Source organism: Balearica regulorum, chromosome 1, assembly GCF_011004875.1.
Source record: "Balearica regulorum gibbericeps isolate bBalReg1 chromosome 1, bBalReg1.pri, whole genome shotgun sequence".
NCBI lineage: Eukaryota > Metazoa > Chordata > Aves > Gruiformes > Gruidae > Balearica > Balearica regulorum.
Window position 1 is genome coordinate 109931887 of NC_046184.1, and position 22164 is coordinate 109954050.

Sequence of the window (22164 nt, forward strand, 5' to 3'; positions counted from 1 at the left end):
CCACTGGGGAGATGCCAACAGGCGGTGCCCACAGTTGCTCCCGCCCACGCACTAATTGTGGGTGCTGAGTGATGCTCCTGTTTCCCCTGTGGCCGCGGCTGGGCCCCATGCCAGCTCTTGGCACCAGCCCCAGGGAGGTGATAGCCATGTCGCAGCAGTGACTGTGCCACTGTGATGTCACTGCAGCTTTGTGACATGGGCACCCTGGCAGGTGTAAAGGGAGCTGCTCCCAGAGGTGGGGGAGCATCTGGAGGAGAACCCAGCCTCCGTGCTACTGGGCAGGAGTTTGGAGAGTACTCGCCAACAACCTGTCCCGTGCCCGCTGTGCAGTGAAAGGCCCCCAACAGGAAAGAGGAGGTGAGGGCAGAGTATGCCCATGGTCCCCACAGCCCTCGGCTGGGCGAGGGGGGGTGGCTGGGGGTCTGTGTGTGGCTGCGAGCGGTGGGGAGAAAGCAGCAGCCTGGGCCGAGGCAGGGCCAGGCGGGGAGGACGGGTGTGCTGCTGGGGCCGGTGGGGGACCAAAAGGAAGGGGATCCCGGGGGTGGGGGCGTATTGACCTCACAGGGCCAGATGTTGATTCTGGAGGTGCTATCGCAGAGGCCCCACGGGCAGGTGGGGCCCTGTGAGCGCCTGGCATAGTAGGGCAGGGTAAGCTCCTTCTCTCCTCAGTGGTCCCTGGTGCCCTCCACCCCCTTCTGCCCTGTGCTCAGCACCCAGCTGGCGCAGGCTGAGCTGGGCATGGAACTAGTGTGTGTGTGCATGCAGGACCGCTGGCTGCGGGGTGTGCAGGTGTGTGAGTGCAGGTGGCTGACGGTGCCCCTCTCTGTGGGGAGGCCCCCGTGCCAGCCCTGGGCATCCCTGGCTGTGCATCTGCGTGGCTGTCTCCTGTGTGTGAGAGAGCGTGGGTGCGCCTGTGCTTGGGGACTGTCCCCGTGAGCGTGCCTGACAGTGCCCGCAGTCGTGCTCCTCACACCCTGCTGGATCCCGACGCGCAGGTGCAGCCATGCAGGCAGCAGAAGTGAAGGAAGACCTCCGCATGCTCCGGGAGCGCCTGGCCCAGTGTTCAGCTGAGTCAAAAAGGCACAAGGAGCTGCTACGGTGTCTGGTAGGTGTAGAGTGTTCCCCTTGTCCCTGGGGCTGGGGGCTGTGAGACCAGAGCCCCTGAACGCCGCCTTTCCTCACGCAGGGGAAGAAGCAGCAGGAGCTGCAGGTGACAATGCAAGAGCTCAGCACGGAGGTTGGTGTCCCCTCTTCTGCCCATGTTGCCCAGCAGCTGTGGCTGGGGCTGTGCCAGGGGCTCAGCGCCTGTTGTCTGACTCCTCTTCCCAGCACTCTGTTGTGGCGCAGTCTTTCCAAAACAACCGCCAGGAGCTCCAGCAGCTGGAAGGGCTGGTGGCCCAGACAAAGGTGAGCTCACAGAATCACAGACTGATTGAGGTTGGCAGGGACCTCTGGAGATCATCTTGTCTTGTGCAATGCCCCTGCTCAAGCAGGGTCACCTAGAGCCACTTCCTCAAGACCACGTCCAGATGTGGACCATATGCAGAGTTGGGCATGGGGGGTGGTCCCCCTGTCTGACAACAGTGCCTGCAGGGCTGGGAAGGAGGGGGGACGTGAGGGCAAAGGCAGTGCCCAAAGGGAGCCGGGAGGGGATGATGCGGAGGGGAGTGCACTCGTGGGAGTGTCCCGGTGCATGGATGACTGCTCTTCTTGCCCTTCTCTCCCGCAGGAGCACTTTCAGATGACAGACAGAGAGGCAGCCACAAGCCCGGAAGAGGCGGAGAAGGTACAGGGGAGAAGAAGGCCCGTCCTGACCGGGTCAGGGAGAGGGCTGTCAGGGCTGGGTCTGTGCACCCCAGCAGCCACAGGCAGTGATGTGGCTGGGGAGGACATTTACTTTGGGATATGGTGTCTGTGATGGAGGCATTTGGCCTCTGGATATCCCCCAGGCTCTTGGCTGTGCCTGTGCTGCACAGGGGACCCTGATGTGGCCTGCAGGCACAGCAATACGGCTTTGGGGAAGAGGGTGGGATGAGTGACCCTCACTTGTGTGTCAGGGGACGCCTTGCGTAACGGGAACCCAGGCATGGGCTGGAGCGGGGTGCTGGGTAGTCTGGCGTTGGGCCCTTGCCGGTGTCATGGGGGTCCTCCTCCACCCCCTGCAATCTGTCCCGCTTGCTTTGCAGAGACATCAGTGGTCAGAGCTGGCAGAAGCCATTCAGGAGCAGACTGAAGTCAAGAAGGTACTGGGGACAGGAGGGACGGGGGCTCAACATGAGTGTGGGGGGAAGCCCCCTCAGAATGAGCATGGCATGGACTCTTGACCGGGCCCTTTGCTTGTCCAGCTTCTCAGGAACAAGGTCCAGCGCCTCCTGGAGAGACTGGAATGCCTCCAAGAGCCAGCAACTTTGTGAGTGGCAATGGGACCCTGACTAAAACCTGGGCAGTGGGCTGGGGGTTGCTGAGCAGCTTTGGGCAGACCTCTGCCACTTGAAGACATCTTCCGGGCTTCTGTCCACTCCTCCAGTCTACTCCGGAGAGCCCTTTGTCTTCTCCTAAGCGGCTCAAAATATCTCGGAGCAGCTCAGGACTCCGGGAAGCAGCTCTGCACAACTCTGAGCAGCTCCCAGGCTCTCCTCCATATCCCCCAGGCCTGGGGCGGGACAGGGACCGGACTAGACCTGTGCAGTGCTGGGATGCCGGGGTGCCTGGTGCCAGCCCCAGCGGAGGCTGGGCAGCACCCTGGCTCCCCGCTGGCCGAGGACTCTTCTCACAGCCCCGAACCCCATGGTTTCCGTAGCAGGAGGAAGACCGCGCAGGCAGACGAGACAGAGGAGTCGCTGATGCAGGAGATGGTGGCTGTGCGGCTGGTAAGACAGACAACCCCACTGTGGGCCTTGTGTAGGGAAGGGTCTGCACTGTGCCCAGGGGACATGAGGGCACTGATCTCAGCGGGGACGAGGAAGGGGGTCTGAGCCCCCAACCTTGGCCACCTCGCACACCCCAACACATGTCCCTGCTGTGCCTTGGCCTGTAGGAGGAGCAGCTGGCGCCGAGGAGGCGTAACCTCACTTCTTGGCTGAGGTGAGTTGCTTGGGGGGCTCGGGGTGCTGGGGCTCTTCCATAGACAGTGGGATGTCCATGCCAGTGGTCCCAAGGGCATTAGGCAGCTTTGGACTTCTCTGGGATTAAATGTTTCAGTATTTCTTTTCTTCCTAGCTCCTGGGGCCTATAGGGGGGGATTTTGGGGCCCACTGGGGAGATGTACAGTAGAGCTGAGAGAGATGCCTGGGCCCCTCACTCCAGTCCTGAACAGGGAATGTTGTGCCCAGCATGGTGCAAGGTCCCGCGGTGGCATTCAAAGAGGGTGGTTGGAAAGAGCTGAGTCAAATTTTCCCCTCGCTCTGCCTGACCCTTCTCCTGTCCCCCAGGGGATTTCTTCTGTTCCTCGCCTTCCTGCAGCTCGCCATCCTCATCCTGGTCCTGCTGAAGAGTGACATCTTTAACTGGGTCCTGCCACCGAAGATGGCGGTCGCCTTTGGGAGCCACCCGGCGAAGTCCCAGTTCTTTTGAAACAAAGACACCTGTGATTTTAGAACAGGAGTTATGAAGTATTAAAAAAAAAAATGCAGCTGAAAAAAAACAGATTCAATTTCACAGAACGAAAAAGCCAATCAACTTTCAAAATAGGCAGTCAAATAATCAAATTCTTGCAGAAGATCGCAGAATTGCCACTGTTAGAAATATTCAGAGGTTATGCAGGCTGGATATGAACATCCAGTTCACGGAATGAAACAGCTATGGACAGAAGATAGCCTAGGTGACAGAGCAGAGGATTCTCTAGTTCAGTAGTCATGTTTGTGACATTCTCTGGAAAATAAGCAACCCATTGCAGCTGGCAAAGAGTATGACCTATGAGGTTTTCCTGCAAACGCTAAATTTAATTCTGTCACAACCAGCTTGGATAGTAGCATAGAATCATAGAATGGTTTGGGTTGGAAGGGACCTTTAGAGATCACCTAGTCCAACCGCCCTGCCACGCTTCTTTGGATGCAGCCCAGGATATGATTGGCTCTATGGGTTGCAAGTGCACATGGCCGGCTCATGTCCAATTGTTTGTCCACCAGGATCCCCAAGTCCTCCTCTGCATGGCTGCTCTCAGTCCATCTTGGCTCATGTCCAGTTTGCCCTCGGTGAAGCCGTGCTGCTGTCTGTCATCACCTCCCTGACTTCAACATATTTTGACATGTCTTCCAGGAGGATGTGCTCCATGATCTTATTGGGCACAGATGCGCTGGAGGGGTCTGCAGCCCTCCTCAGGGGTGAGCTGCTGCAGCAGCATGGCAGATGCCTGCTTCTTTTTCTCACCAATAAGGAGGGCCTGGTGGGGGATGTGAAGCTCAAGGGCAGCCTTGGCTGCAGTGACCACAAAATGGTGGAGTTCAAGAAAGATCCTCAGGGCAGCGAGGAGGGTGCACAGCAAGCTCACTACCCTGGACTTCAAGGAGAGCAGACTTTGGCCTCTTCAGGGACCTGCTTGGCAGAATACCATGGGAGAAAGTCCTGGAGGGAGGTGGGACCCAAGACAGTCGGCTAGTATTCAAGGCTCACCTCCTCCAAGCTCAGGAGCGCTGCATACCAACACAGAAGAAGTCAGGCAAAACCACCAAGAGGCCCGCATGGATGAACAAGGAGCTCTTGGGCAAAGTCAAACACAAAAAGGAAGCCTAGAGAGGGTGGAAGCAAGGGCAGGTAGCCTGGGAGGAACACAGAGAAACTGTCCGAGCAGCCAGGGATCAGGTTGGGAAAGCCAAAGGCCTGACAGAATTAAATCTGGCCAGGGATGTTAAGGACAACAAGAAAAGGTTCTGTAGGTATGTCAGTGACAAAAGGAGGATGAGGGAAAATGTGGGTCCCCTCCGGAATCAAACGGGCAACCTGATTACCCAGAATATGGAGAAGGCTGAGGTACTCAGCGACTTCTTTGCCTCAGTCTTCCCTGGCCAGTGCTTGAGCCACACTCAAGCTCCACACTCCACTGTAGGAGAAGATCAGGTTTGAGAATATCTAAGGAACCTGAAGGTGCACAAGTGCATCATGGGACCTGATGAGATGCCTCCGCGGGTCCTGAGGGAACTGGCAGATGAAGCGGCCAGGCCACTCTCCATCATATTTGAGAAGTCCTGACAGTCCAGCAAAGTTCCCACCGACTGGAAAAGGGGAAACACAACCCCCATTTCCTCAGGGGTCGGTACTGGGACCGGCACTGTCAAACATCTTTGTTGGCGACATGGACAGCGGGATCAAGTGCACCCTCAGCAAGCTTGCTGACGACTCCAAGCTGTGTGGTGTGGTCGACACGCTGGAGGGAAGGCATGCCATCCAGAGGGACCTTGTCAGGCTGGAGAGGTGGGCCCATGCGAACCGCATGGAGTTCAACAAGGCCAAGTTGCCTTGGGTCCCTGCACCTGGGTCCGCGCAATCCCAAGCACAGCTACAGGCTGGGTGAGGAATGGATTGAAAGCAGCCCTGAGGAGAAGGACTTGGGGGTATTGAGGGAGGAGAAGCTCAGCATGAGCCGGCAGTGTGCGCTTGCAGCCCAGAAAGCCAACCGTGTCCTGGGCTGCAACAAAAGAAGTGTGACCAGCAGGTCGAGGGAGGTGATCCTGCCCCTCTACTCCGCTCTTGTGAGACCCCACCTGGAGTACTGCGTCCAGCTCTGGGGGCCCCAGTACAGGAGAGACATGGAGCTGTGGGAGAGTCCAGAGGAGGGCCACAAAGCTGATCAGAGGGCTGGAGCACCTCTCCTATGAGGCCAGGCTGAGAGAGTTGGGATTGTTCAGCCTGGAGGAGAGCAGGCTCCAGGGAGACCTAATTGCGGCCTTCCAGTACCTGAAGGGGCCTACAGGAAAGATGGAGAGGGACTGTTTATCAGGGAGTGTAGTGACAGGACAAGGGGTAATGGGTTTAAGCGGAAGGAGTGTAGATTTAGATTAGATGCTAGAAAGAAACCCTTTACTCTTAGACGGGTGAAGCACTGGAACAGGTTGCCCAGAGAGGTTGCGGAGGCCCCATCCCTGGAGGTTTTTAAGGCCAGGTTGCATGAAGCTTTGGGCAACCTGGTCTAGTAGAGGATGTCCCTGCCCATGGTAGGGGGGCTGGAACTAGATGATCTTTGAGGTCCCTTCCAACCCAAACCATTGTGTGATTCTATGATTTGATGATTCTTTCTGGTCCCCGCAGCCCCTCAAGGCCAGGCCCAGTCTTACCTACTAGGCACTGGGCAGGGCCACCCCGCCTGCTGCAGGCCAGGTGCCTGCATGCCAGCCTGACCTGCCCTCCCTCCGTTCCTGGAGTATTTATGAGGCTGTATAATTGGGTGAAACCACCATCTTCTCATGCCACAGTAGTTTTTTTACTCCACCTTTTCGGCAACCGTTTAGCTATGTGCAGGCCAACCCCTGTAAGCGGGTCTGAGACTACTCAGGCTCCAGCAGCCAGGGACACATTTACACTGAGGCCAGCAAACGTTATCACCCACAGACCCCTAGACCCCTCCAAGCCACCTCTCTTCCTCACCACAGCTTCCCACGACCCCGCAGCCGCCCACCTGCCCTTGTGCCTAACAGCCTCTATGGCCCCTGCACCCACCTTTCCCATGCCACAGCCCTCCAGCTTCTGCCCTTCTCCTTCCCCACAGCCCCATGGTCCCCATCTCCCCCCCTCCCCAGGCTCCCATCCCTGGTGACCCCACAGCCCAGGCTGTAGTTCGGGGGCTGGATGCTTGAGCCCTATGCTGGGGCCCGTGCAGTGTGGCCATCCATGCGTACCCGTGGTGCACACCCACACACTGTGTGCGTTTGTGTGTGTGTGCGTGTGTGTCTGCGTGTACCTTCTGGGAGCGTATGTGCAGCCTGGCTCATGCTTGGTCCTGCGGTGGGGAGCTGTGACAGCTGGATGGTCAAGGAACAAGCAAACCCCACTGGGGAGATGCCAACAGGCGGTGCCCACAGTTGCTCCCGCCCACGCACTAATTGTGGGTGCTGAGTGATGCTCCTGTTTCCCCTGTGGCCGCGGCTGGGCCCCATGCCAGCTCTTGGCACCAGCCCCAGGGAGGTGATAGCCATGTCGCAGCAGTGACTGTGCCACTGTGATGTCACTGCAGCTTTGTGACATGGGCACCCTGGCAGGTGTAAAGGGAGCTGCTCCCAGAGGTGGGGGAGCATCTGGAGGAGAACCCAGCCTCCGTGCTACTGGGCAGGAGTTTGGAGAGTACTCGCCAACAACCTGTCCCGTGCCCGCTGTGCAGTGAAAGGCCCCCAACAGGAAAGAGGAGGTGAGGGCAGAGTATGCCCATGGTCCCCACAGCCCTCGGCTGGGCGAGGGGGGGTGGCTGGGGGTCTGTGTGTGGCTGCGAGCGGTGGGGAGAAAGCAGCAGCCTGGGCCGAGGCAGGGCCAGGCGGGGAGGACGGGTGTGCTGCTGGGGCCGGTGGGGGACCAAAAGGAAGGGGATCCCGGGGGTGGGGGCGTATTGACCTCGCAGGGCCAGATGTTGATTCTGGAGGTGCTATCGCAGAGGCCCCACGGGCAGGTGGGGCCCTGTGAGCGCCTGGCATAGTAGGGCAGGGTAAGCTCCTTCTCTCCTCAGTGGTCCCTGGTGCCCTCCACCCCCTTCTGCCCTGTGCTCAGCACCCAGCTGGCGCAGGCTGAGCTAGGCATGGAACTAGTGTGTGTGTGCATGCAGGACCGCTGGCTGCGGGGTGTGCAGGTGTGTGAGTGCAGGTGGCTGACGGTGCCCCTCTCTGTGGGGAGGCCCCCGTGCCAGCCCTGGGCATCCCTGGCTGTGCATCTGCGTGGCTGTCTCCTGTGCGTGAGAGAGCGTGGGTGCGCCTGTGCTTGGGGACTGTCCCCCGTGAGCGTGCCTGACAGTGCCCGCGGTCGTGCTCCTCACACCCTGCTGGATCCCGACGCGCAGGTGCAGCCATGCAGGCAGCAGAAGTGAAGGAAGACCTCCGCATGCTCCGGGAGCGCCTGGCCCGGTGTTCAGCTGAGTCAAAAAGGCACAAGGAGCTGCTACGGTGTCTGGTAGGTGTAGAGTGTTCCCCTTGTCCCTGGGGGCTGGGGGCTGTGAGACCAGAGCCCCTGACGCCGCCTTTCCTCACGCAGGGGAAGAAGCAGCAGGAGCTGCAGGTGACAATGCAAGAGCTCAGCACGGAGGTTGGTGTCCCCTCTTCTGCCCATGTTGCCCAGCAGCTGTGGCTGGGGCTGTGCCAGGGGCTCAGCGCCTGTTGTCTGACTCCTCTTCCCAGCACTCTGTTGTGGCGCAGTCTTTCCAAAACAACCGCCAGGAGCTCCAGCAGCTGGAAGGGCTGGTGGCCCAGACAAAGGTGAGCTCACAGAATCACAGACTGATTGAGGTTGGCAGGGACCTCTGGAGATCATCTTGTCTTGTGCAATGCCCCTGCTCAAGCAGGGTCACCTAGAGCCACTTCCTCAAGACCACGTCCAGATGTGGACCATATGCAGAGTTGGGCATGGGGGGTGGTCCCCCTGTCTGACGACAGTGCCTGCAGGGCTGGGAAGGAGGGGGGACGTGAGGGCAAAGGCAGTGCCCAAAGGGAGCCGGGAGGGGATGATGCGGAGGGGAGTGCACTCGTGGGAGTGTCCCGGTGCATGGATGACTGCTCTTCTTGCCCTTCTCTCCCGCAGGAGCACTTTCAGATGACAAACAGAGAGGCAGCCACAAGCCCGGAAGAGGCGGAGAAGGTACAGGGGAGAAGAAGGCCCGTCCTGACCGGGTCAGGGAGAGGGCTGCCAGGGCTGGGTCTGTGCACCCCAGCAGCCACAGGCAGTGATGTGGCTGGGAGGACATTTACTTTGGGATATGGTGTCTGTGATGGAGGCATTTGGCCTCTGGATATCCCCCAGGCTCTTGGCTGTGCCTGTGCTGCACAGGGGACCCTGATGTGGGCCTGCAGGCACAGCAATACGGCTTTGGGGAAGAGGGTGGGATGAGTGACCCTCACTTGTGTGTCAGGGGACGCCTTGCGTAACGGGAACCCAGGCTATGGGCTGGAGCGGGGTGCTGGTATAGTCTGGCGTTGGGCCCTTGCCGGTGTCATGGGGGTCCTCCTCCACCCCCTGCAATCTGTCCCGCTTGCTTTGCAGAGACATCAGTGGTCAGAGCTGGCAGAAGCCATTCAGGAGCAGACTGAAGTCAAGAATGGTACTGGGGACAGGAGGGACGGGGGCTCAACATTGTTTGTGGGGGGAAGCCCCTCAGAATGAGCATGGCATGGACTCTTGACCGGGCCCTTTGCTTGTCCAGCTTCTCAGGAACACAGGTCCAGCGCCTCCTGGAGAGACTGGAATGCCTCCAAGAGCCAGCAACTTTGTGAGTGGCAATGGGACCCTGACTAAAACCTGGGGCAGTGGGCTGGGGGTTGCTGAGCAGCTTTGGGCAGACCTCTGCCACTTGAAGACATCTTCCGGGCTTCTGTCCACTCCTCCAGTCTACTCCGGAGAGCCCTTTGTCTTCTCCTAAGCGGCTCAAAATATCTCGGAGCAGCTCAGGACTCCGGGAAGCAGCTCTGCACAACTCTGAGCAGCTCCCAGGCTCTCCTCCATATCCCCCAGGCCTGGGGCGGGACAGGGACCGGACTAGACCTGTGCAGTGCTGGGATGCCGGGGTGCCTGGTGCCAGCCCCAGCGGAGGCTGGGCAGCACCCTGGCTCCCCGCTGGCCGAGGACTCTTCTCACAGCCCCGAACCCCATGGTTTCCGTAGCAGGAGGAAGACCGCGCAGGCAGACGAGACAGAGGAGTCGCTGATGCAGGAGATGGTGGCTGTGCGGCTGGTAAGACAGACAACCCCACTGTGGGCCTTGTGTAGGGAAGGGTCTGCACTGTGCCCAGGGGACATGAGGGCACTGATCTCAGCGGGGACGAGGAAGGGGGTCTGAGCCCCCAAACCTTGGCCACCTCGCACACCCCAACACATGTCCCTGCTGTGCCTTGGCCTGTAGGAGGAGCAGCTGGCGCCGAGGAGGCGTAACCTCACTTCTTGGCTGAGGTGAGTTGCTTGGGGGGCTCGGGGTGCTGGGGCTCTTCCATAGACAGTGGGATGTCCATGCCAGTGGTCCCAAGGGCATTAGGCAGCTTTGGACTTCTCTGGGATTAAATGTTTCAGTATTTCTTTTCTTCCTAGCTCCTGGGGCCTATAGGGGGGGATTTTGGGGCCCACTGGGGAGATGTACAGTAGAACTGAGAGAGATGCCTGGGCCCCTCACTCCAGTCCTGAACAGGGAATGTTGTGCCCAGCATGGTGCAAGGTCCCGCGGTGGCATTCAAAGAGGGTGGTTGGAAAGAGCTGAGTCAAATTTTCCCCTCGCTCTGCCTGACCCTTCTCCTGTCCCCCAGGGGATTTCTTCTGTTCCTCGCCTTCCTGCAGCTCGCCATCCTCATCCTGGTCCTGCTGAAGAGTGACATCTTTAACTGGGTCCTGCCACCGAAGATGGCGGTCGCCTTTGGGAGCCACCCGGCGAAGTCCCAGTTCTTTTGAAACAAAGACACCTGTGATTTTAGAACAGGAGTTATGAAGTATTAAAAAAAAATGCAGCTGAAAAAAACAGATTCAATTTCACAGAACGAAAAAGCCAATCAACTTTCAAAATAGGCAGTCAAATAATTAAATTCTTGCAGAAGATCGCAGAATTGCCACTGTTAGAAATATTCAGAGGTTATGCAGGCTGGATATGAACATCCAGTTCACGGAATGAAACAGCTATGGACAGAAGATAGCCTAGGTGACAGAGCAGAGGATTCTCTAGTTCAGTAGTCATGTTTGTGACATTCTCTGGAAAATAAGCAACCCATTGCAGCTGGCAAAGAGTATGACCTATGAGGTTTTCCTGCAAACGCTAAATTTAATTCTGTCACAACCAGCTTGGATAGTAGCATAGAATCATAGAATGGTTTGGGTTGGAAGGGACCTTTAGAGATCACCTAGTCCAACCGCCCTGCCACGCTTCTTTGGATGCAGCCCAGGATATGATTGGCTCTATGGGTTGCAAGTGCACATGGCCGGCTCATGTCCAATTGTTTGTCCACCAGGATCCCCAAGTCCTCCTCTGCATGGCTGCTCTCAGTCCATCTTGGCTCATGTCCAGTTTGCCCTCGGTGAAGCCGTGCTGCTGTCTGTCATCACCTCCCTGACTTCAACATATTTTGACATGTCTTCCAGGAGGATGTGCTCCATGATCTTATTGGGCACAGATGCGCTGGAGGGGTCTGCAGCCCTCCTCAGGGGTGAGCTGCTGCAGCAGCATGGCAGATGCCTGCTTCTTTTTCTCACCAATAAGGAGGGCCTGGTGGGGGATGTGAAGCTCAAGGGCAGCCTTGGCTGCAGTGACCACAAAATGGTGGAGTTCAAGAAAGATCCTCAGGGCAGCGAGGAGGGTGCACAGCAAGCTCACTACCCTGGACTTCAAGGAGAGCAGACTTTGGCCTCTTCAGGGACCTGCTTGGCAGAATACCATGGGAGAAAGTCCTGGAGGGAGGAGGGACCCAAGACAGTCGGCTAGTATTCAAGGCTCACCTCCTCCAAGCTCAGGAGCGCTGCATACCAACACAGAAGAAGTCAGGCAAAACCACCAAGAGGCCCGCATGGATGAACAAGGAGCTCTTGGGCAAAGTCAAACACAAAAAGGAAGCCTAGAGAGGGTGGAAGCAAGGGCAGGTAGCCTGGGAGGAACACAGAGAAACTGTCCGAGCAGCCAGGGATCAGGTTGGGAAAGCCAAAGGCCTGACAGAATTAAATCTGGCCAGGGATGTTAAGGACAACAAGAAAAGGTTCTGTAGGTATGTCAGTGACAAAAGGAGGATGAGGGAAAATGTGGGTCCCCTCCGGAATCAAACGGGCAACCTGATTACCCAGAATATGCAGAAGGCTGAGGTACTCAGCGACTTCTTTGCCTCAGTCTTCCCTGGCCAGTGCTTGAGCCACACTCAAGCTCCACACTCCACTGTAGGAGAAGATCAGGTTTGAGAATATCTAAGGAACCTGAAGGTGCACAAGTGCATCATGGGACCTGATGAGATGCCTCCGCGGGTCCTGAGGGAACTGGCAGATGAAGCGGCCAGGCCACTCTCCATCATATTTGAGAAGTCCTGACAGCCCAGCAAAGTTCCCACCGACTGGAAAAGGGGAAACACAACCCCCATTTCCTCAGGGGTCGGTACTGGGACCGGCACTGTCAAACATCTTTGTTGGCGACATGGACAGCGGGATCAAGTGCACCCTCAGCAAGCTTGCTGACGACTCCAAGCTGTGTGGTGTGGTCGACACGCTGGAGGGAAGGCATGCCATCCAGAGGGACCTTGTCAGGCTGGAGAGGTGGGCCCATGCGAACCGCATGGAGTTCAACAAGGCCAAGTTGCCTTGGGTCCCTGCACCTGGGTCCGCGCAATCCCAAGCACAGCTACAGGCTGGGTGAGGAATGGATTGAAAGCAGCCCTGAGGAGAAGGACTTGGGGGTATTGAGGGAGGAGAAGCTCAGCATGAGCTGGCAGTGTGCGCTTGCAGCCCAGAAAGCCAACCGTGTCCTGGGCTGCAACAAAAGAAGTGTGACCAGCAGGTCGAGGGAGGTGATCCTGCCCCTCTACTCCGCTCTTGTGAGACCCCACCTGGAGTACTGCGTCCAGCTCTGGGGGCCCCAGTACAGGAGAGACATGGAGCTGTGGGAGAGTCCAGAGGAGGGCCACAAAGCTGATCAGAGGGCTGGAGCACCTCTCCTATGAGGCCAGGCTGAGAGAGTTGGGATTGTTCAGCCTGGAGGAGAGCAGGCTCCAGGGAGACCTAATTGCGGCCTTCCAGTACCTGAAGGGGCCTACAGGAAAGATGGAGAGGGACTGTTTATCAGGGAGTGTAGTGACAGGACAAGGGGTAATGGGTTTAAGCGGAAGGAGTGTAGATTTAGATTAGATGCTAGAAAGAAACCCTTACTCTTAGACGGTGAAGCACTGGAACAGGTTGCCCAGAGAGGTTGCGGAGGCCCCATCCCTGGAGGTTTTTAAGGCCAGGTTGCATGAAGCTTTGGGCAACCTGGTCTAGTAGAGGATGTCCCTGCCCATGGTAGGGGGGCTGGAACTAGATGATCTTTGAGGTCCCTTCCAACCCAAACATTGTGTGATTCTATGATTTGATGATTCTTTCTGGTCCCCGCAGCCCCTCAAGGCCAGGCCCAGTTCTTACCTACTAGGCACTGGGCAGGGCCACCCCGCCTGCTGCAGGCCAGGTGCCTGCATGCCAGCCTGACCTGCCCTCCCTCCGTTCCTGGAGTATTTATGAGGCTGTATAATTGGGTGAAACCACCATCTTCTCATGCCACAGTAGTTTTTTTACTCCACCTTTTCGGCAACCGTTTAGCTATGTGCAGGCCAACCCCTGTAAGCGGGTCTGAGACTACTCAGGCTCCAGCAGCCAGGGACACATTTACACTGAGGCCAGCAAACGTTATCACCCACAGACCCCTAGACCCCTCCAAGCCACCTCTCTTCCTCACCACAGCTTCCCACGACCCCGCAGCCGCCCACCTGCCCTTGTGCCTAACAGCCTCTATGGCCCCTGCACCCACCTTTCCCATGCCACAGCCCTCCAGCTTCTGCCCTTCTCCTTCCCCACAGCCCCATGGTCCCCATCTCCCCCCCTCCCCAGGCTCCCATCCCTGGTGACCCCACAGCCCAGGCTGTAGTTCGGGGGCTGGATGCTTGAGCCCTATGCTGGGGCCCGTGCAGTGTGGCCATCCATGCGTACCCGTGGTGCACACCCACACACTGTGTGTGTTTGTGTGTGTGTGCGTGTGTGTCTGCGTGTACCTTCTGGGAGCGTATGTGCAGCCTGGCTCATGCTTGGTCCTGCGGTGGGGAGCTGTGACAGCTGGATGGTCAAGGAACAAGCAAACCCCACTGGGGAGATGCCAACAGGCGGTGCCCACAGTTGCTCCCGCCCACGCACTAATTGTGGGTGCTGAGTGATGCTCCTGTTTCCCCTGTGGCCGCGGCTGGGCCCCATGCCAGCTCTTGGCACCAGCCCCAGGGAGGTGATAGCCATGTCGCAGCAGTGACTGTGCCACTGTGATGTCACTGCAGCTTTGTGACATGGGCACCCTGGCAGGTGTAAAGGGAGCTGCTCCCAGAGGTGGGGGAGCATCTGGAGGAGAACCCAGCCTCCGTGCTACTGGGCAGGAGTTTGGAGAGTACTCGCCAACAAACCTGTCCCGTGCCCGCTGTGCAGTGAAAGGCCCCCAACAGGAAAGAGGAGGTGAGGGCAGAGTATGCCCATGGTCCCCACAGCCCTCGGCTGGGCGAGGGGGGGTGGCTGGGGGTCTGTGTGTGGCTGCGAGCGGTGGGGAGAAAGCAGCAGCCTGGGCCGAGGCAGGGCCAGGCGGGGAGGACGGGTGTGCTGCTGGGGCCGGTGGGGGACCAAAAGGAAGGGGATCCCGGGGGTGGGGGCGTATTGACCTCGCAGGGCCAGATGTTGATTCTGGAGGTGCTATCGCAGAGGCCCCACGGGCAGGTGGGGCCCTGTGAGCGCCTGGCATAGTAGGGCAGGGTAAGCTCCTTCTCTCCTCAGTGGTCCCTGGTGCCCTCCACCCCCTTCTGCCCTGTGCTCAGCACCCAGCTGGCGCAGGCTGAGCTGGGCATGGAACTAGTGTGTGTGTGCATGCAGGACCGCTGGCTGCGGGGTGTGCAGGTGTGTGAGTGCAGGTGGCTGACGGTGCCCCTCTCTGTGGGGAGGCCCCCGTGCCAGCCCTGGGCATCCCTGGCTGTGCATCTGCGTGGCTGTCTCCTGTGTGTGAGAGAGCGTGGGTGCGCCTGTGCTTGGGGACTGTCCCCGTGAGCGTGCCTGACAGTGCCCGCGGTCGTGCTCCTCACACCCTGCTGGATCCCGACGCGCAGGTGCAGCCATGCAGGCAGCAGAAGTGAAGGAAGACCTCCGCATGCTCCGGGAGCGCCTGGCCCAGTGTTCAGCTGAGTCAAAAAGGCACAAGGAGCTGCTACGGTGTCTGGTAGGTGTAGAGTGTTCCCCTTGTCCCTGGGGGCTGGGGGCTGTGAGACCAGAGCCCCTGACGCCGCCTTTCCTCACGCAGGGGAAGAAGCAGCAGGAGCTGCAGGTGACAATGCAAGAGCTCAGCACGGAGGTTGGTGTCCCCTCTTCTGCCCATGTTGCCCAGCAGCTGTGGCTGGGGCTGTGCCAGGGGCTCAGCGCCTGTTGTCTGACTCCTCTTCCCAGCACTCTGTTGTGGCGCAGTCTTTCCAAAACAACCGCCAGGAGCTCCAGCAGCTGGAAGGGCTGGTGGCCCAGACAAAGGTGAGCTCACAGAATCACAGACTGATTGAGGTTGGCAGGGACCTCTGGAGATCATCTTGTCTTGTGCAATGCCCCTGCTCAAGCAGGGTCACCTAGAGCCACTTCCTCAAGACCACGTCCAGATGTGGACCATATGCAGAGTTGGGCATGGGGGGTGGTCCCCCTGTCTGACGACAGTGCCTGCAGGGCTGGGAAGGAGGGGGGACGTGAGGGCAAAGGCAGTGCCCAAAGGGAGCCGGGAGGGGATGATGCGGAGGGGAGTGCACTCGTGGGAGTGTCCCGGTGCATGGATGACTGCTCTTCTTGCCCTTCTCTCCCGCAGGAGCACTTTCAGATGACAGACAGAGAGGCAGCCACAAGCCCGGAAGAGGCGGAGAAGGTACAGGGGAGAAGAAGGCCCGTCCTGACCGGGTCAGGGAGAGGGCTGCCAGGGCTGGGTCTGTGCACCCCAGCAGCCACAGGCAGTGATGTGGCTGGGGAGGACATTTACTTTGGGATATGGTGTCTGTGATGGAGGCATTTGGCCTCTGGATATCCCCCAGGCTCTTGGCTGTGCCTGTGCTGCACAGGGGACCCTGATGTGGGCCTGCAGGCACAGCAATACGGCTTTGGGGAAGAGGGTGGGATGAGTGACCCTCACTTGTGTGTCAGGGGACGCCTTGCGTAACGGGAACCCAGGCATGGGCTGGAGCGGGGTGCTGGGTAGTCTGGCGTTGGGTCCTTGCCGGTGTCATGGGGGTCCTCCTCCACCCCCTGCAATCTGTCCCGCTTGCTTTGCAGAGACATCAGTGGTCAGAGCTGGCAGAAGCCATTCAGGAGCAGACTGAAGTCAAGAAGGTACTGGGGACAGGAGGGACGGGGGCTCAACATGTTTGTGGGGGGAAGCCCCCTCAGAATGAGCATGGCATGGACTCTTGACCGGGCCCTTTGCTTGTCCAGCTTCTCAGGAACAAGGTCCAGCGCCTCCTGGAGAGACTGGAATGCCTCCAAGAGCCAGCAACTTTGTGAGTGGCAATGGGACCCTGACTAAAACCTGGGGCAGTGGGCTGGGGGTTGCTGAGCAGCTTTGGGCAGACCTCTGCCACTTGAAGACATCTTCCGGGCTTCTGTCCACTCCTCCAGTCTACTCCGGAGAGCCCTTTGTCTTCTCCTAAGCGGCTCAAAATATCTCGGAGCAGCTCAGGACTCCGGGAAGCAGCTCTGCACAACTCTGAGCAGCTCCCAGGCTCTCCTCCATATCCCCCAGGCCTGGGGCGGGACAGGGACCGGACTAGACCTGTGCAGTGCTGGGATGCCGGGGTGCCTGGTGCCAGCCCCAGCGGAGGCTGGGCAGCACCCTGGCTCCCCGCTGGCCGAGGACTCTTCTCACAGCCCCGAACCCCATGGTTTCCGTAGCAGGAGGAAGACCGCGCAGGCAGACGAGACAGAGGAGTCGCTGATGCAGGAGATGGTGGCTGTGCGGCTGGTAAGACAGACAACCCCACTGTGGGCCTTGTGTAGGGAAGGGTCTGCACTGTGCCCAGGGGACATGAGGGCACTGATCTCAGCGGGGACGAGGAAGGGGGTCTGAGCCCCCAAACCTTGGCCACCTCGCACACCCCAACACATGTCCCTGCTGTGCCTTGGCCTGTAGGAGGAGCAGCTGGCGCCGAGGAGGCGTAACCTCACTTCTTGGCTGAGGTGAGTTGCTTGGGGGGCTCGGGGTGCTGGGGCTCTTCCATAGACAGTGGGATGTCCATGCCAGTGGTCCCAAGGGCATTAGGCAGCTTTGGACTTCTCTGGGATTAAATGTTTCAGTATTCTTTTCTTCCTAGCTCCTGGGGCCTATAGGGGGGGATTTTGGGGCCCACTGGGGAGATGTACAGTAGAGCTGAGAGAGATGCCTGGGCCCCTCACTCCAGTCCTGAACAGGGAATGTTGTGCCCAGCATGGTGCAAGGTCCCGCGGGTGGCATTCAAGAGGGTGGTTGGAAAGAGCTGAGTCAAATTTTCCCCTCGCTCTGCCTGACCCTTCTCCTGTCCCCCAGGGGATTTCTTCTGTTCCTCGCCTTCCTGCAGCTCGCCATCCTCATCCTGGTCCTGCTGAAGAGTGACATCTTTAACTGGGTCCTGCCACCGAAGATGGCGGTCGCCTTTGGGAGCCACCCGGCGAAGTCCCAGTTCTTTTGAAACAAAGACACCTGTGATTTTAGAACAGGAGTTATGAAGTATTAAAAAAAAAATGCAGCTGAAAAAAACAGATTCAATTTCACAGAACGAAAAAGCCAATCAACTTTCAAAATAGGCAGTCAAATAATCAAATTCTTGCAGAAGATCGCAGAATTGCCACTGTTAGAAATATTCAGAGGTTATGCAGGCTGGATATGAACATCCAGTTCACGGAATGAAACAGCTATGGACAGAAGATAGCCTAGGTGACAGAGCAGAGGATTCTCTAGTTCAGTAGTCATGTTTGTGACATTCTCTGGAAAATAAGCAACCCATTGCAGCTGGCAAAGAGTATGACCTATGAGGTTTTCCTGCAAATGCTAAATTTAATTCTGTCACAACCAGCTTGGCTATTATCCCTATTAATTTTGTCAGCAACTCCCTTTTAGATTGAATATATTATCTCAGATTTGCTTTTTTATACTGGGAAGAGATGAGCGCATGTTCACTAGTACCATCACGGTATACTCATCTCAGAACTAAATTCCACGTGGAATTTTACAGCCTCGTGAAAACTACACTTACAGTAGATGCACAGTTTTTTAGATTAACCTTCTTTCTCAATTCTTATTCCAGTATATACTGTTTTCAGCTGAGGAAAAATCGAAAATAATGTAAAACTTAATTTCATACACATTCAGCCATCATTGATTAATGCTAGTTTTTTAACTAGGAAGAAATATAATCTTTCAGAAAACAAGATACTTCTGCAAAGCTAATTTAATTTTAAATTTGATCAGTATTCACTCTTGATTGCAATTATAGTTTAACTTACTAAATACCATCTGTTTTCTGAAATGTCAAGGAGAAGTCTGAAAAGATCTGTCTAAAGGAAAAAGAATGAACTAACCAACAAAAACTTGTGCTAGTTTGTTTATCATTGCTTTGTATATTGGATTTTTAACCTTGTTAGAAAGTAAAAAAAAGTTGACCAATAAGATAATAAGTAAATATGCTAAAAGGATGAGAATGCAGTGAATAAAAAACTTCTATAGAAGCACCTGAGCTCACATGCACTTCCTCTTTACCTACATTTACCTCGAAGTAGAACAGGGAAATACAAAGAAAAACGGTTTAAAATATTTTTTTAAAATATAATTTACTTTTTTTTTTTTAAATCTCTTAAGGGTATTATAAAATTCTTCTCACAAGAATACAATGTATGGACCCCAAAACCCCAAAGCCTTATGGTACCATCGAGTCCCAGAATAGTCAGTGGAACTCCAGCAGTTACAGGTGTTACTCAAGCTGAACTGATTGCATCACAGAAGCCCAGGAGAGTACAGCAGTTCATGGAAGAAGCAGATGGAAAAGTTCCCATTACAGAAACATATGCCATTGCCATAAAAATTTCATAGAATTTAAGGTCAGATGAGACCAGTATATCATACAGTCTGATATCCTGTTTATTATTGCAACATTTTATGGAATCATCTCTGTAGTCAACCCAGTAACTTATGCTTAACTAATTCATACCTTGCATTTGATGAAACTATGTCTTCTCAGCAACACTTGAAGAGATGGAAAACCCAGTACTTGTCTTGGAAGTTTGTTTTGACAGTAACTATTTGCATTAATTTGTGCCTAGGAAATTGATAACATTCCATCTGTTATGCTGAAAGTCTTGTTATGTGCAAAACCGAGACATCTTAAATATAATGCCAAGGATTTGCTTTTAGTGTAATTAAGATCTTAACAATCTAATCACAGAATTAGTCCACATTTTCTATGTAATTAGTATTACACAGAGAAAGAGGTAAGAAACAAAGAATACAATTACAGAAAACAGTCACAATAATATATTTTAAATTATTATACAAAAATTTCCTTGCATCTGCCCCTTCCTCACGTTTTACACTTACTCTTCCCCTGCCCCTCTGGGTCACAACGTCAATGACTTCAGTCTGTGGATGGGTGTGGTGACATGTCAGCATCTTCAGTCTTTAAATGGAATATGATGTTGAAGTTAATGCTTTCATATCCCAGAGTGAGGAAGATGATTTGAGTCATTTTTATATTTGGTACCATGCTTTTCACCCTGATCTTTCTTCTGTGATCTGCAGCTCCATGTTACATTCAAAGTTACTACATATGGACCTAATTTAAACATTTCATTTGTGTTCTCTTTGTTCCCTAAAACTAGCTTTTCCCAGCTCCAGGTCTGTACCTCTTTAACTAGTCACTGGAGAGCCGTTTATAGCCGCGTCTCCTCCAGTGCCAGTCTCTGCCCCACCTCTTACCATCCCATGCCTATACTTCTTTACTCTGCATCCTGTGCCTTCGTTTTTGAGGCGTGCCGTACCAAGCCTCTAGTCCACACTAATATCATTAAGTTAGAGATTGCATGGCTTTGCTAAATGCTTATTTCTTCAAAGAATAACTATATTTACTTAGCTTATTGAACCAGAGTTTTTGTTTGTGGTAAACAGGCATCACTCCATTAGTTCTACTGCAGTTGTGAAGATTCACACAGCCTGTGGGTCTGTGTTGGGAGACAGAAACATCTTGGAATACAAGTTAGAAACCTTCTTTTTCTGTGCAGTTCTTTTCTAACTCTTCCTTTGCCTATATTTGCTTTTCTTTATATGCACAGCGAGATTTAATATCAATTTTGCATCTAAAAAAAAAAAGTTATCCTTTCTCCTTTACTTTGTGCCCCCTAATCTACCTGATAGTATTTTTAGTTTGCTGTGGGAACACTTAGAATAGCCTGAAGCAGCACCTTTCTACACTGTTCTACAGCTTACTGGAAAAAAAGCAATTTGTATGATTCTTCTCAAATACCTATCCAGTCAGAAGGTGGATAAATGTGAGTTCTTACAAGTGTTTGACTTACAGCAGAGATTTGATCAAGAAAAAAAAAAAAAAGACAATCCTATGTGTGTGTGAAACTAAGAAAATCCAAGTTTCAAAAATTATTGCATTTACTAGGCTGTAAACTTGCATCCATAATATTTATTGGCCATTGCATTCTAATCCTCCTGTCCTTACCTGTATTTTTCCAAGAGACTTGGTGTTACACTATGCCATATATAACCAGGTTGTGTTCACCACTTCATCAGTGGGGCAAATGATGTGCTATTTCTGCTGATGCACAAAGAATATGCATGTATTTTACATTGTTTGCTGTAGTTTAGTGAAAGAACCTGTTATTTGCAATTCAGAGAAATGAATGTTTTTCTTTCATCAGTGCTGATGTTTCTACATCAATCTGACACTAACTTCATGAAATATATTTATCAAAACTTAGTGCATAGGTACATATGGTAAAATAATAACAGAAAAGAATTAATCACTTTAGTATTTTAATTGATTTTTCAACTATTTAAGTATTTCAATTATATGGTATATTAATTGCTTCAAAAATTCAACTAGCCTGGAGCTTTCTGAAACTGTAATCCATAGAATCATAGAATCATTTTGGTTGGAAAAGACCTTTAAGATCATCAAGTCCAACCATTAACCTAGCACTGCCAAGTCCACCACTAAACCATGTCCCTAAGTGCCACATCTACGCATCTATTAAATACCTCCAGGGATAGTGACTCAATCACTTCCTTGGACAGCCTGTACTAGTGCTTGACAACCCTTTTGGTGAAGTAATTTTTCCTAATATCCAATCTAAACCTCTCCTGGAACAGCCTGAGGACGTTTCCTCTTCTGTCACTTGTTACTTGGGAGACGAAACCAACACCCACCTCATTACAACCTCCTTTCAGGTAGTTGTAGAGAGCAATAAGGTCTCCCCTCAGCCTCCTTTTCTCCAGACTAAACAACCCCAGTTCCCTCAGCCGCTCCTCATAAGACTTGTGGTCTAGAACCTTCACCAGCTTCGTTGCTCTTTGGACGCAATCCAGCACCTCAATGTCTTTCTTGTAGTGAGGGGCCCAAAACTGAACACAGCACTCAAGGTCTGGCCTCACCAGTTGTCGCGTGAAAGGGTACAAGTCTGATATGTGGCTGAGGAAGGCCCTCCCGTTGAGTCACGAGGTTCAGAAAGGACCCCCTTGCTTTCTAAACTCCTTCTCAGAGAGGAGCCTAGGTGCGGCTAGGTCCAGTCTTAGTCCCAGACTTGGTCAACGGTTTATGTCTAAAGGGTTACGTGTGTAGCCACTTATCAGAGTCAACGTTTGCCTGTCAGAGCCCCACTAAGGACTTTCACTGAAACAGTTTCGCAAAGTTGAAAAGAAAAATAGGTAATTTATTGAAGCGACAGATATAAAAGTTCGGAATTGCCGTTGATAAATGCACTAACTGCAACAATTTTGAGCTCAAGTTAATAGTTCAGCGCTTTTGTTAATGATAGTTTTCCCGGGGTAACATCCGACATAATCGGAGGCGCAAGTCTTACCAAAGAGGCGTCCCTGCTTGGGGAGGAGAGAGGTCCAGGCCCGTCGACCCGTCCGGATAGTTGGAGTTCTCGTCCTCAAAAAAAGAGGATTCTAAATGCCAGATTTATACTTTTGGCGAGGTGGGACTAAGTCAGGTATTGTGTGCCGATTGGCCCTTAACAAGGCTTGTTGTGCAGTTGATGGGGGCGGGGGGGGGGAAGTGGCAGAGAACAAAGGCATTCAGTACAGAGGAGCGGT

General features: G+C 54.4%; 2 protein-coding genes across 2 annotated transcripts; both read left to right on the forward strand.

Moving 5' to 3' along the window:
• Positions 1 to 216: 216 nt before the first annotated feature.
• On the forward strand, positions 217 to 3574 carry LOC142600111 (uncharacterized). The gene is made up of 10 exons (XM_075742919.1): positions 217 to 357; positions 996 to 1105; positions 1187 to 1237; positions 1330 to 1407; positions 1730 to 1786; positions 2187 to 2243; positions 2346 to 2410; positions 2801 to 2870; positions 3038 to 3084; positions 3432 to 3574. The coding sequence occupies exons 2-10, from the start codon at positions 1004 to 1006 to the stop codon at positions 3571 to 3573; spliced, it is 669 nt and encodes a 222-aa protein (XP_075599034.1). The 5' UTR covers positions 217 to 357; positions 996 to 1003; the 3' UTR covers position 3574.
• A 3621-nt stretch (positions 3575 to 7195) lies between these two features.
• Positions 7196 to 17537, forward strand: LOC142600112 (uncharacterized). The gene is made up of 10 exons (XM_075742920.1): positions 7196 to 7336; positions 7976 to 8085; positions 8167 to 8217; positions 8310 to 8387; positions 8710 to 8766; positions 16149 to 16205; positions 16308 to 16372; positions 16764 to 16833; positions 17002 to 17048; positions 17395 to 17537. The coding sequence occupies exons 2-10, from the start codon at positions 7984 to 7986 to the stop codon at positions 17534 to 17536; spliced, it is 669 nt and encodes a 222-aa protein (XP_075599035.1). The 5' UTR covers positions 7196 to 7336; positions 7976 to 7983; the 3' UTR covers position 17537.
• The last annotated feature ends 4627 nt before the right edge of the window (positions 17538 to 22164 follow it).